This window comes from Entelurus aequoreus, linkage group LG06 (assembly GCF_033978785.1).
Source record: "Entelurus aequoreus isolate RoL-2023_Sb linkage group LG06, RoL_Eaeq_v1.1, whole genome shotgun sequence".
Taxonomy (NCBI): domain Eukaryota; kingdom Metazoa; phylum Chordata; class Actinopteri; order Syngnathiformes; family Syngnathidae; genus Entelurus; species Entelurus aequoreus.
In genome coordinates this window covers 84124319-84137501 of record NC_084736.1, presented here as the reverse complement: position 1 = coordinate 84137501, position 13183 = coordinate 84124319, and the positions used below count along the sequence as shown (strand labels likewise).

The window sequence follows — 13183 nt, the reverse complement described above, 5'->3', positions numbered from 1 at the left end:
TGAAAAACTTATTCGGGTGTTACCATTTAGTGGTCAATTGTACGGAATATGTACTTCACTGTGCAACCTACTAATAAAAGTCTCAATCAATCAATCAATCAATCAATCAATTAGTGACTGTACTGTCTAAAAAAAAAAAAAAGGATTACTCCCTATATATATATATATATATATATATATATATATATATATATATATATATATATATATATATATATATATATATATATTATTTCCCACACATTCATTTATTTGTGGCGGCCCGCCACGAAAGAATTACGTCCGCCACAAATAAAAATAAACTTTTTTTTTTTTTTTGTGTCCTGTTTAGCTTCTCAGGCAAATCATATAGTTGATGTAGATGCCCATATAGGCTGTTCAGATTTACTTTACAAAAGAGAAGTGTAGGATACTTCTCTTGTTGCCTTATTTGTATTTGACCACTACTGTTTTCTGTTTATTTGTTACTGACTGTGGCAGGACACCTCTGCCTCTGTTTCACTTTATGTTGCTGGTAAATAATATGGTTGTAATAGTAGGCTAAAGTTAAATGATTTAGTATGCACTAATTAAAGGGGCAGAGCTTTAAGAGACATTTTAGCTTTTATATTTTATAAGATATATTTTTTGTAAGAACCACAATTAATAAATATATTTCAGTGAATAACTTATTGTTCAAATCTGTATATAAATATGTACATAAAGTGTTGTAATTATATTGTAAAATGGATGGATGGATGGACGTTTAAAACAAAACTGTTATTATTAATTAGTAAGTATACATTTTTTTAGCCTTTTTAGAAAAATCATATCATTGTAGTAAATTATGCAAATTACTCGATGATGCCATGGTGACCACGCCCATAGCCACGCCCCCACTGCCACAGGTATCTTGGCAGTTTATGGGAAACACTGTATATATATATATATATATATATATATATATATATATATATATATTATATATATATATATATATATATATATATATATATATATATATATATATATACATATATATACTGTATATATGTATTTCTGTAATTTTATTTATTTAATTTTTTATTATTTACTATCTGTTTATATTATTTAATTTTATTTCTGATTATTATTATTATTATTTATTTTAATTGTATTATCTGTAAATATTATTTAGTTTTCTTGCTGTTTCTTTCTTTTTGGCAGCTCAGCTCGCTCGCAGTCCTGGCTTGAGGTGAAGGCTAATTCGCTTTTAGCGTAATGTTAGCTCATTTTGCGGTGTGTGTGTGTTACGGACAGCAAAGCTCTGTCTGTCTGTTATTTCACTTGACCTTTTTCTGTGTTGATTGAGATGTGTTGAAGCAGCAAAAAAGGACATTATGTTAAATGAAGAGTTTCTGTCTCTGATAGTTGATATAATAATGTAAGTGCATCATTAAGCCTACATGAACTCCATGGTGTTCAGGGATGAATAGTCTCTCCTATTGCTATTGTACCATTTTTTCAGCTATAGTTACATGAATCATTAGTAATGCAGCAGCCTAGTTTTGAATGGCAGGGTCCCTGCTAGCACATGTTGATAAAAATATAACATTTACATAATAAAAATCCACTACAGGCTTCCCAAATGCTGTAATAAATGATGAGTTGACTTGAAACTGTTTAATGTTGCACTTTTTATATGTAGAAGAAAAGTTTTGTCATTTTATTTAATCTGAGCAACAACTTGAGGCAGTTTAATGTTGATTAACGTGGGCAGAATTATTATAGTGTTCCCAAAGTTAAAAGGATAAAGCCATTGTTTACACATTTGGTAAATAAATAGCCAAAAAATGTATATTTTGTTGTTTTCTTACTGTACCGAAAATGAACCGAACCGTGACCTCTAAACCGAGGTACGTACCGAACCGACATTTTTGTGTACCGTTACACCCCTACAAGATAGTGTTTTACATTTAGAAAAAGATCATAACAATATGACTCCTTTAATGCGCCTTATAATCCGGTGCACCTTTTGTATGAAAATAGACCTGACTAGACCAGTTCGTCGGCAGTGCGCCTTAAAATCTGGTGCACCTTACGGTCCGGAAAATAGGGTAATCTACTTGTAATTTCCTGTTAACGGCTGCAATGCTGTCCCAGCTACATTTCTTAAAACTTTATCAAGCACTGTGTCGTTTCAAGCTAGTTTAACAATGACCATACCTTCTTGTCTGCTCCTGCTTGTTCTTACACTGTCTGTAACATGTTTAGCCTCCTTTTCCAGTTACTTGTAAAAAAAAAAAGTGTTTTCTGCTGCAAATGAGGAAATGATTATTAAATTAGGGGCTTTGCTGATCAGTGGTCAATTGATCTGACAATCCTTATTTCAGATAGCTTAGCACAGGGGTCAGCAACCTTTTTGAAAGCAAGAGCTACTTCTTGGGTAGTGATTAATGCGAAGGGCTACCAGTTTGATACACACTTAAATAAATTGCCAGAAATAGCCAATTTGCTCAATTTACCTTTAACTCTATGTTATTATTAATAATTAATGATATTTATCTTTGTGGAAACACTGATCATCTTAATGATTTCTCACAATAAATATATATAGAAACAGATAAATATCAATATGCAACACTTTATTTTTATATTTTCTCTAAGTGCACATTTTTCAAATGCAACATTTTCAAATGATCACTTCTAAGACAGTCTTGTGAAATCATAATATCACATTTTAACTAGCTAGCCACTAACATTTTTTTTAAGAAATCATGAATTACTTTGCAACATGTTTGTACAAATAATAACTCATGTAAAATAAAAATAAAATAAAAAAATAGTTTATGGAACATCATTAGTAATTTTTCCTGATTAAGATTAATTTTAGAATTTTGATGACATGTTTTAAATAGGTTAAAATCCAATCTGCACTTTGTTAGAATATATAACAAATTGGACCAAGCTATATTTCTAACAAAGACAAATCATTATTTCTTCTAGATTTTCCAGAACAACATTTTTAAAAGAAATTCAAAAAAATTTGAAATAAGATTTAAATTTGATTCTACAGATTTTCTAGATTTGCCAGAATATTTTTTTTTAATTTTAATCATAATAAGTTTGAAGAAATATTTCACAAATATTCTTCGTCGAAAAAACAGAAGCTAAAATGAAGAATTAAATTAAAATGTATTTATTATTATTATTATTATTATTATTCTTTACAATAAAAAAAATAGATTTACTTGAACATTGATTTAAATTGTCAGGAAAGAAGAGGAAGGAATTTAAAAGGTAAAAAGGTATATGTGTTTAAAAATCCTAAAATCATTTTTAAGGTTGTATTTTTTCTCTAAAATTGTCTTTCTGAAAGTTATAAGAAGCAAAGTAAAAAAATAAATGAATTTATTAAAACAAGTGAAGACCAAGTCTTTCAAATATTTTCTTGGATTTTCAAATTCTATTTGAGTTTTGTCTCTCTTAGAATTAAAAATGTCAAGCAAAGCGAGACCAGCTTGCTAATTGTGGGGAGGCGCCCGCTCCAAGATGGCGGCGAGGAGGCGTGGACGAGCGAGCGGCAAGGCGGGGCACGCTGGGAGCGACGCCGCCATCAGCATAAGGTGCGTGGAGCGCGGAGCTGTGGACAGTGCAATCACCCTCTCGGACCGTATAAAAGGGTGAGAGACGTGAACATCGAGGGAGGAGACGGAGAAAGACGGCGGACGGGAGGAAAAACCATCCTCTGCTGCCACGCAAACGACGGCGACGTGCTGCTGAAAAGCGGACGGCGGACGGGAGGAAACCATTCGTGTGCTCACGTGAGAAAAAAGGCAGCTGATGAAAAGCACGCAAAAGACTCTGACTGAAATAATAAAGAAGTCTAAACCGTCTCAGACAAAGTCTTCCCTGGATGGTCCTGAGAGTCCGCACGACAGTTAGGACTGTCACACTACTAAATAAATTCAATTTAAAAAATAGAGGCAGCTCACTGGTAAGTGCGGCTATTTGAGCTATTTTTAGAACAGGCCAGCGGGCTACTCATCTGGTCCTTACGGGCACCGGGTTGGTGACTCCTGGCTTAGCATATATGGCATGAAAGCAGTAAGACTGTTGTCGCTCACCCCGGTAGGATCCAAAGTCCACTGCCCGTCGACACAGAACTTGTACTGGTGCTCTCCCTCTGGCAAGTGCATGATTGCCACAAAATTGTTCTGACTGGACATAAGAGACACAAGTCAAAGTGCTGTCCTTGGAATGTCTCGCAAGAAAGCTGCACGGCTCACGGTACCTTTTATTCAGAGGGATCTTGGTGGTCCAGTTGTTAAAGGAGCCCGACACAAAGACTTCTTTGGCGTTTCCCGCCCAACGGAAGACTGTTGACTTTGCCGGGGTTGGACTTTTGCTGTCACTCTCCAGGTCCTGCTGCCAGGCCAGAAACTCCTGCTCTTCCTGGGGAGCCTGGACACAAGAGTTCTGCTATTTTAGTCTACAATCTATATATTGTGCACAAACAATCTAATATGTATCCAGACGAGCGATGTCATGGTATGAAACTTCTTATCACGGTTATTGTGACCCAAATTATCACAATTATCATTATTATCGTGGTATTTTTAAATGTGTTCAAAAAGTACTGATTAAAGGCCTACTGAAAGCCACTACTAGCGACCACGCAGTCTGATAGTTTATATATCAATGATGAAATCTTAACATTGCAACACATGCCAATACGGCCGGGTTAACTTATAAAGTGACATTTTAAAATTCCCGGGAAATATCCGGCTGAAACATCGCGGTATGATGACGTATGCGCGTGACGAAGTCCGAGTAACGGAAGTTATGGTACCCCGTAGAATCCTATACAAAAAGCTCTGTTTTCATTTCATAATTCCACAGTATTCTGGACATCTTTTGCAATTTTTTTAATGAACAATGAAGGCTGCAAAGAAGACAGTTGTAGGTGGGATCGGTGTATTAGCAGCAGACTACAGCAACACAACCAGGAGGACTTTGTTGGAGTGCTAGCCGCGCTAGCCGCGCTAGCCGCCGACTTCACCTTGACTTCCTACGTCTCCGGGCCGCCAAACGCATCGGGTGAAGTCCTTCGTCCTTCTGCCGATCGCTGGAACGCAGGTGAGCACGGGTGTTGATGAGCAAATGAGGGCTGGCTGGCGTAGGTGGAGAGCTAATGTTTTTAGCATAGCTCTGTGCAGTGCGGTTGCTAAGTTAGCTTCAATGGCGTCGTTAGCACAGCATTGTTAACCTTCGCCAGGCTGGAAAGCATTAACCGTGTATTTACATGTCCACGGTTTAATAGTATTGTTGATTTTCTATCTATACTTCCAGTCAGGGCTTTATTTATTTTGTTTCTATATGCAGTTAAAGCATTTCGCCGATGTATTGTCGTCTAGATAAAAGGCACTGAATGTCCATTTCGCGTTCTCGACTCTCATTTTCAAGAGGATATAGTATCCCAGGTGGTTTAAAATACAAATATGTGATCTACAATAGAAAAAGGAGAGTGTGGAATCCAATGAGCCAGCTTGTACCTAAGTTACGGTCAGAGCGAAAAAAGATACGTCCTGCACTGCCTCTCAAGTCATTCACTGTAACGTTCCTCATCTACGAATCTTTCATCCTCGCTCAAATTAATGGGGTAATCATCACTTTCTCGCTCCGAATCTCTCTCGCTCCATTGTAAACAACAGGGAATTGTGAGGAATACTAGCTCCTGTGACGTCACGCTACTTCCGCTACAGGCAAGGCTTTTTTTTATCAGCGAGCAAAAGTTGCGAACTTTATCGTCGATTTTCTCTACTAAATCCTTTCAGCAAAAATATGGCAATATCGCGAAATGATCAAGTATGACACATAGAATGGATCTGCTATTCCCGTTTAAATTTTAAAAAAATCATTTCAGTAGGCCTTTAAGGCTGCAGCTAACGATTATTTTTCTATCGATTAATCTATAGATTATTTTTCGATTAATCGGTTAATCTATATATATTTTTTTCGATTAATCTATAGATTATTTTTCCTTTTACCGATTATTTTTTTATTCAAAATGAAGATGAAAAAATAAATGTAGGCCCGTTTTTTCAAAAGGCATGGCTTTTATTTACAAAAAAAAAGAAGTATGGCCACTCAGTCAACATTGACAACAACATGACTAAATATTCTGTAACAATGTAAACATTTAAAACTTTTAACCTTTAACAAAATTAAAAGTAGCTTATTTGCTTTTTAATGTGCAAATATAAAAGTCAACATCCAGTGCAAATCTTAATATTCTGCAATAGTATAAGCATTTCAAAAGTAAAAGTATTGCTTATTTTGCTTTAAAATGTGCAAAAATAAAGATAAACATCCAATACAAAAAAGTGCAAAACGAAATATTCTGTAACAACAGTGTAAACATTTCGACAAAAGTGAAAGTATTGCTTATTTGCTAAAATGTGCAAAAATAAAGATAAACATCCAATACAAAAAAGTGCCAATCTAAATATTCTGGAGCACTGTAAACATTAAGTATTGCTTTTAAAATGTGCAAAATAAACATCCAGTCCAACACAGTACACAATAACCAATTCTACTCATTCCAGTGAGTGACTAACAGTTGTAATGAAGAAAGGTTAGCATGTCTACATGCTCTGCTTCTTTTCTTGTTTACAATATTCCCAGCAGCTGAAAATAGGCGCTCAGAAGGGGTCGATGTGGCTGGAACTGAGAGGTAATTAGCCTTCACCTCAAGCCAGGACTGCGAGTGAGCTGAGCTGCAGTTGAAGTTTCTAGAAGGTCAACGGGCTCATAGTGATGTTACTAGTAGTTGACTGGGAGGTGTTTATTATCATTTGGGGAGAGTCCGCTGCCTGATGCTCACCTGCTAAACACCTATGTGCTCCACGCTGAAGCGCTGACTACATGCGCTCTGAATACGCACTGCTGATTGGCTGATAATGCTTCGTGTGTACCAATCAGATGGTTGTGAGGGTGGGACAATGCTGCGTGCTGAGACAGAGGCAGAATGAGCAAAGCAGCTTGTTAAGACTTTAGCAGCTAAAGTTAGCTTTAGCTTAGAAACTCGTTCGGCACACCCCCGTACCGAACCGAAAGCCCCGTACCGAAATGGTTCAATACAAAACACGTACCGTTACACCCCTAGCAGATACAAATGACACATTCATGTTTTTGTGTAATGATGACAACGTATGCTCGCGCGGACGATTGACTTGTTGATGGTTTTCTTTTCAAATGTTGGTTCATAGCCGTTGTGCTGCTATGATAGGCCATTTCCGCTCGACACAGTGTGCATACAACAACATTATTAGGCCGTTTATTGAAATACTCCCACACTTTTGACCACTTTTGGCGTGATTTTTCCCCCTCGCTCGCATCGTCTGCTTTGCGCTTCGCCATGACGGTAGCGTGACGTAAATATGCGACGCGTCGACGCACAAAAACGGCGTCGACGTATTTACGTAACCGATGACGTGGACTACATCGACGCGTCGTTTCAGCCTTAGTACTGATACTGAAATTTTTTAAGTTCTTTTTTTGTTTTTAAATAAATAAAACATTCAAAATGGTATACTGTTTTCCTTTAACTGTGTAGACGTAGATTTGCAGTTACCTTTTGATCCTCCCTCTGAAAAATGTCTGCATCCTCCGTGCTGTCCATCAGGATGTTGGGACGCGCCTCTTTCCCGCCATGACCCCCGCTAGCTCGGTCACTGCTGCTGTTCCCCATTCTGATGGCGTCACACACTGCAGGATACACAAGCCACTTCCTTAAGTTCACCGACACAAAGAAGGTAGCTTCTGACTGACGTCGTGCAAAATGTATTTACTTGGCAATGCAAAGTAGTGTATAGTTTGTTACCGTCGCTTTACAGGGGTTGTTCATGGGTTGGCCACTAGGAGGCACTCCAGCTAAGTTTGCCTCTTCACTATCACAGATTTTAATTCATTTATTTAAAGGGGACCTATTGTGCAAAACCATCTTTTCTTAATTATTGCTACCAGTTTTTGTGTATTTGGGATCTGCATAAGTCCCAAAATCTTACCTTCCATCACACTACCTCCAAACTGATCGTTTGGAATATGCCTCGTTAGTGGGGGTTTTTCCCAATAGTGACATCATTGGATATCTCCATATATGGATGGAATTACCCAAAGTCCTTTGCACAAATCCGCCATTGTAGTCAGCGCTGTAGTGAATAACCTCTTTCTTTTTCGCTATCCTCTTGTTGTGGGCAGACCGACTCGCACATGTTCATGACTTAAATGCTTCAGTAGAAGCATTTAAGTCCCATCTTAAAACTCATTTGTATACTCTAGCCTTTAAATAGACCCCCTTTTTAGACCAGTTGATCTGCCGTTTCTTTTCTGCTCTGCCCCCATCTCCTTCGTGGAGGGGGACACACAGGTTCCGTGGCCACGGATGAAGCGCTGGCTGTCCAGGGTCGGGACCCAGGGTGGACCACTCATCTGTGCCAGTTGGGGACGTCTCTGTGCTGCTGACCTGTCTCCGCTCGGGATGGTCTCCTGCTGGTCCCACTATGGACTGGACTCTCACTATTATGTTAGATCCACTATGGACTGGACTCTCACTACTATGTTAGATCCACTATGGACTGGACTCTCACACTATTATGTTAGATCCACTATGGACTGGACTCTCTCACTATTATGTTAGATCCACTATGGACTGGACTCTCACTATTATGTTAGATCCACTATGGACTGGACTCTCACACTATTATGTTAGATCCACTATGGACTGGACTCTCACACTATTATGTTAGATCCACTATGGACTGGACTCTCACACTATTATGTTAGATCCACTATGGACTGGACTCTCACACTATTATGTTAGATCCACTATGGACTGGACTCTCACTATTATGTTAGATCCACTATGGACTGGACTCTCTCACTATTATGTTAGATCCACTATGGACTGGACTCTCTCACTATTATGTTAGATCCACTATGGACTGGACTCTCACACTATTATGTTAGATCCACTATGGACTGGACTCTCACACTATTATGTTAGATCCACTATGGACTGGACTCTCACTATTATGTTAGATCCACTATGGACTGGACTCTCACACTATTATGTTAGATCCACTATGGACTGAACTCTCACACTATTATGTTAGATCCACTATGGACTGGACTCTCACACTATTATGTTAGATCCACTATGGACTGGACTCTCACATTATTATGTTAGATCCACTATGGACTGGACTCTCACACTATTATGTTAGATCCACTATGGACTGGACTCTCTCACTATTATGTTAGATCCACTATGGACTGGACTCTCACACTATTATGTTAGATCCACTATGGACTGGACTCTCACACTATTATGTTAGATCCACTATGGACTGGACTCTCACACTATTATGTTAGATCCACTATGGACTGGACTCTCTCACTATTATGTTAGATCCACTATGGACTGGACTCTCTCACTATTATGTTAGATCCACTATGGACTGGACTCTCTCACTATTATGTTAGATCCACTATGGACTGGACTCTCACACTATTATGTTAGATCCACTATGGACTGGACTCTCACACTATTATGTTAGATCCACTATGGACTGGACTCTCACTATTATGTTAGATCCACTATGGACTGGACTCTCACACTATTATGTTAGATCCACTATGGACTGAACTCTCACACTATTATGTTAGATCCACTATGGACTGGACTCTCACACTATTATGTTAGATCCACTATGGACTGGACTCTCACATTATTATGTTAGATCCACTATGGACTGGACTCTCACACTATTATGTTAGATCCACTATGGACTGGACTCTCACATTATTATGTTAGATCCACTATGGACTGGACTCTCACACTATTATGTTAGATCCACTATGGACTGGACTCTCACTATTATGTTAGATCCACTATGGACTGGACTCTCTCACTATTATGTTAGATCCACTATGGACTGGACTCTCACTATTATGTTAGATCCACTATGGACTGGACTCTCACACTATTATGTTAGATCCACTATGGACTGGACTCTCACTATTATGTTAGATCCACTATGGACTGGACTCTCTCACTATTATGTTAGATCCACTATGGACTGGACTCTCACTATTATGTTAGATCCACTATGGACTGGACTCTCACACTATTATGTTAGATCCACTATGGACTGGACTCTCACACTATTATGTTAGATCCACTATGGACTGGACTCTCACACTATTATGTTAGATCCACTATGGACTGGACTCTCACACTATTATGTTAGATCCACTATGGACTGGACTCTCACACTATTATGTTAGATCCACTATGGACTGGACTCTCACAATATTATGTTAGATCCACTATGGACTGGACTCTCACACTATTATGTTAGATCCACTATGGACTGGACTCTCACTATTATGTTAGATCCACTATGGACTGGACTCTCACACTATTATGTTAGATCCACTATGGACTGGACTCTCACACTATTATGTTAGATCCACTATGGACTGGACTCTCACTATTATGTTAGATCCACTATGGACTGGACTCTCTCACTATTATGTTAGATCCACTATGGACTGGACTCTCACTATTATGTTAGATCCACTATGGACTGGACTCTCACACTATTATGTTAGATCCACTATGGACTGGACTCTCACACTATTATGTTAGATCCACTATGGACTGGACTCTCACTATTATGTTAGATCCACTATGGACTGGACTCTCTCACTATTATGTTAGATCCACTATGGACTGGACTCTCACACTATTATGTTAGATCCACTATGGACTGGACTCTCACACTATTATGTTAGATCCACTATGGACTGGACTCTCACACTATTATGTTAGATCCACTATGGACTGGACTCTCACTATTATGTTAGATCCACTATGGACTGGACTCTCACACTATTATGTTAGATCCACTATGGACTGGACTCTCACACTATTATGTTAGATCCACTATGGACTGGACTCTCACATTATTATGTTAGATCCACTATGGACTGGACTCTCACACTATTATGTTAGATCCACTATGGACTGGACTCTCACTATTATGTTAGATCCACTATGGACTGGACTCTCACTATTATGTTAGATCCACTATGGACTGGACTCTCACACTATTATGTTAGATCCACTATGGACTGGACTCTCACTATTATGTTAGATCCACTATGGACTGGACTCTCACTATTATGTTAGATCCACTATGGACTGGACTCTCACACTATTATGTTAGATCCACTATGGACTGGACTCTCACTATTATGTTAGATCCACTATGGACTGGACTCTCACACTATTATGTTAGATCCACTATGGACTGGACTCTCACACTATTATGTTAGATCCACTATGGACTGGACTCTCACTATTATGTTAGATCCACTATGGACTGGACTCTCACTATTATGTTAGATCCACTATGGACTGGACTCTCACACTATTATGTTAGATCCACTATGGACTGGACTCTCACTATTATGTTAGATCCACTATGGACTGGACTCTCACACTATTATGTTAGATCCACTATGGACTGGACTCTCACACTATTATGTTAGATCCACTATGGACTGGACTCTCACTATTATGTTAGATCCACTATGGACTGGACTCTCACACTATTATGTTAGATCCACTATGGACTGGACTCTCACACTATTATGTTAGATCCACTATGGACTGGACTCTCACTATTATGTTAGATCCACTATGGACTGGACTCTCACTATTATGTTAGATCCACTATGGACTGGACTCTCACACTATTATGTTAGATCCACTATGGACTGGACTCTCACTATTATGTTAGATCCACTATGGACTGGACTCTCACACTATTATGTTAGATCCACTATGGACTGGACTCTCACACTATTATGTTAGATCCACTATGGACTGGACTCTCACTATTATGTTAGATCCACTATGGACTGGACTCTCACACTATTATGTTAGATCCACTATGGACTGGACTCTCACTATTATGTTAGATCCACTATGAAAACATGAAAATAGTTGTATTATTTGTAGATATTGTTCAATTGTTTACAACTACGGTATGTTTGGTCCTCAAATATTTATTCTGATTATACACACAAATTAGAGGCAACAATCACAAAATAAACAAAAGAGCTGACAGAATCCAAGTAAATAAGTTCCTGTATCGGCAGTAGTGCTACAGGTTTTTTGTTTTACTTGGTATCGAGTGGACGCCTGTATGTGAAATACTAGTGAAGATAGTGTTAGTTCTACAACACGTGACCCACCTAGAGCTCCTCGGGTAGGTGTCTTCAGACTTGTGGAGGTGATATCATCAGACTTGTGGAGGTGATATCATCAGACTTGTGGAGGTGATATCTTCAGACTTGTGGAGGTGATATCATCAGACTTGTGGAGGTGATATCATCAGAATTGTGGAGGTGATATCATCAGAATTGTGGAGGTGATATCATCAGACTTGTGGAGGTGATATCATCAGACTTGTGGAGGTGATATCATCAGACTTGTGGAGGTGATATCATCAGACTTGTGGAGGTGATATCATCAGACTTGTGGAGGTGATATCATCAGACTTGTGGAGGTGATATCGTCAGACTTGTGGAGGTGATATCATCAGACTTGTGCAGGTGATATCATCAGACTTGTGGAGGTGATATCATCAGACTTGTGGAGGTGATATCATCAGACTTGTGGAGGTGATATCGTCAGACTTGTGGCGGTGATATCGTCAGACTTGTGGCGGTGATATCTTCAGACTTGTGGAGGTGATATCTTGAGGTGATATCAGACTTGTGTAGGTGATATCTTGAGGTGATATCTTCAGACTTGTGGAGGTGATATCAGACTTGTGGAGGTGATATCTTGAGGTGATATCAGACTTGTGTAGGTGATATCATCAGGTCTTCTTAGGGAGGAGATGGAGACGTCGACTCGGGGTCGTCACTGAGCAGCAGTTTCCTCGCTAGTAGGACAAACCGGACACGTTAGAAGTCAAGTTGCGTGAAAAAGTAAAATGTTTCCACAACCTGGAGTGTCTTTCGAAGGTCCTTTGTAGTGATTTTGTGCCCTTCTGTATCCGCGCGGCTCCGTCTGGACAATAGTCGATACGAAGAGGAAGTGCAGCGAGCATTTCTTCCACACGTCACGAATCACGTGACCAGACAT

At 38.9% G+C, this 13183-nt stretch overlaps 1 protein-coding gene across 2 annotated transcripts in view; it reads right to left on the bottom strand.

Moving 5' to 3' along the window:
* The window catches only part of prkab1b (protein kinase, AMP-activated, beta 1 non-catalytic subunit, b), a 25196-nt gene extending 12013 nt beyond the window's left edge, over positions 1–13183 (bottom strand). Inside the window, exons 1-5 of one of the 2 annotated variants that reach the window (XM_062051683.1) lie at positions 13045–13183; positions 12286–12980; positions 7595–7728; positions 4253–4422; positions 4086–4179 (exon numbers count right to left, since the gene is read on the bottom strand). In XM_062051683.1, coding sequence (XP_061907667.1) covers positions 4086–4179; positions 4253–4422; positions 7595–7711 — 381 coding nt within the window. In that variant the 5' untranslated portion in view covers positions 7712–7728; positions 12286–12980; positions 13045–13183. Of the gene's footprint in view, positions 1–4085; positions 4180–4252; positions 4423–7594; positions 7729–12285 lie in introns of both variants that reach the window. The other variant, XM_062051684.1, reaches the window with a different exon arrangement.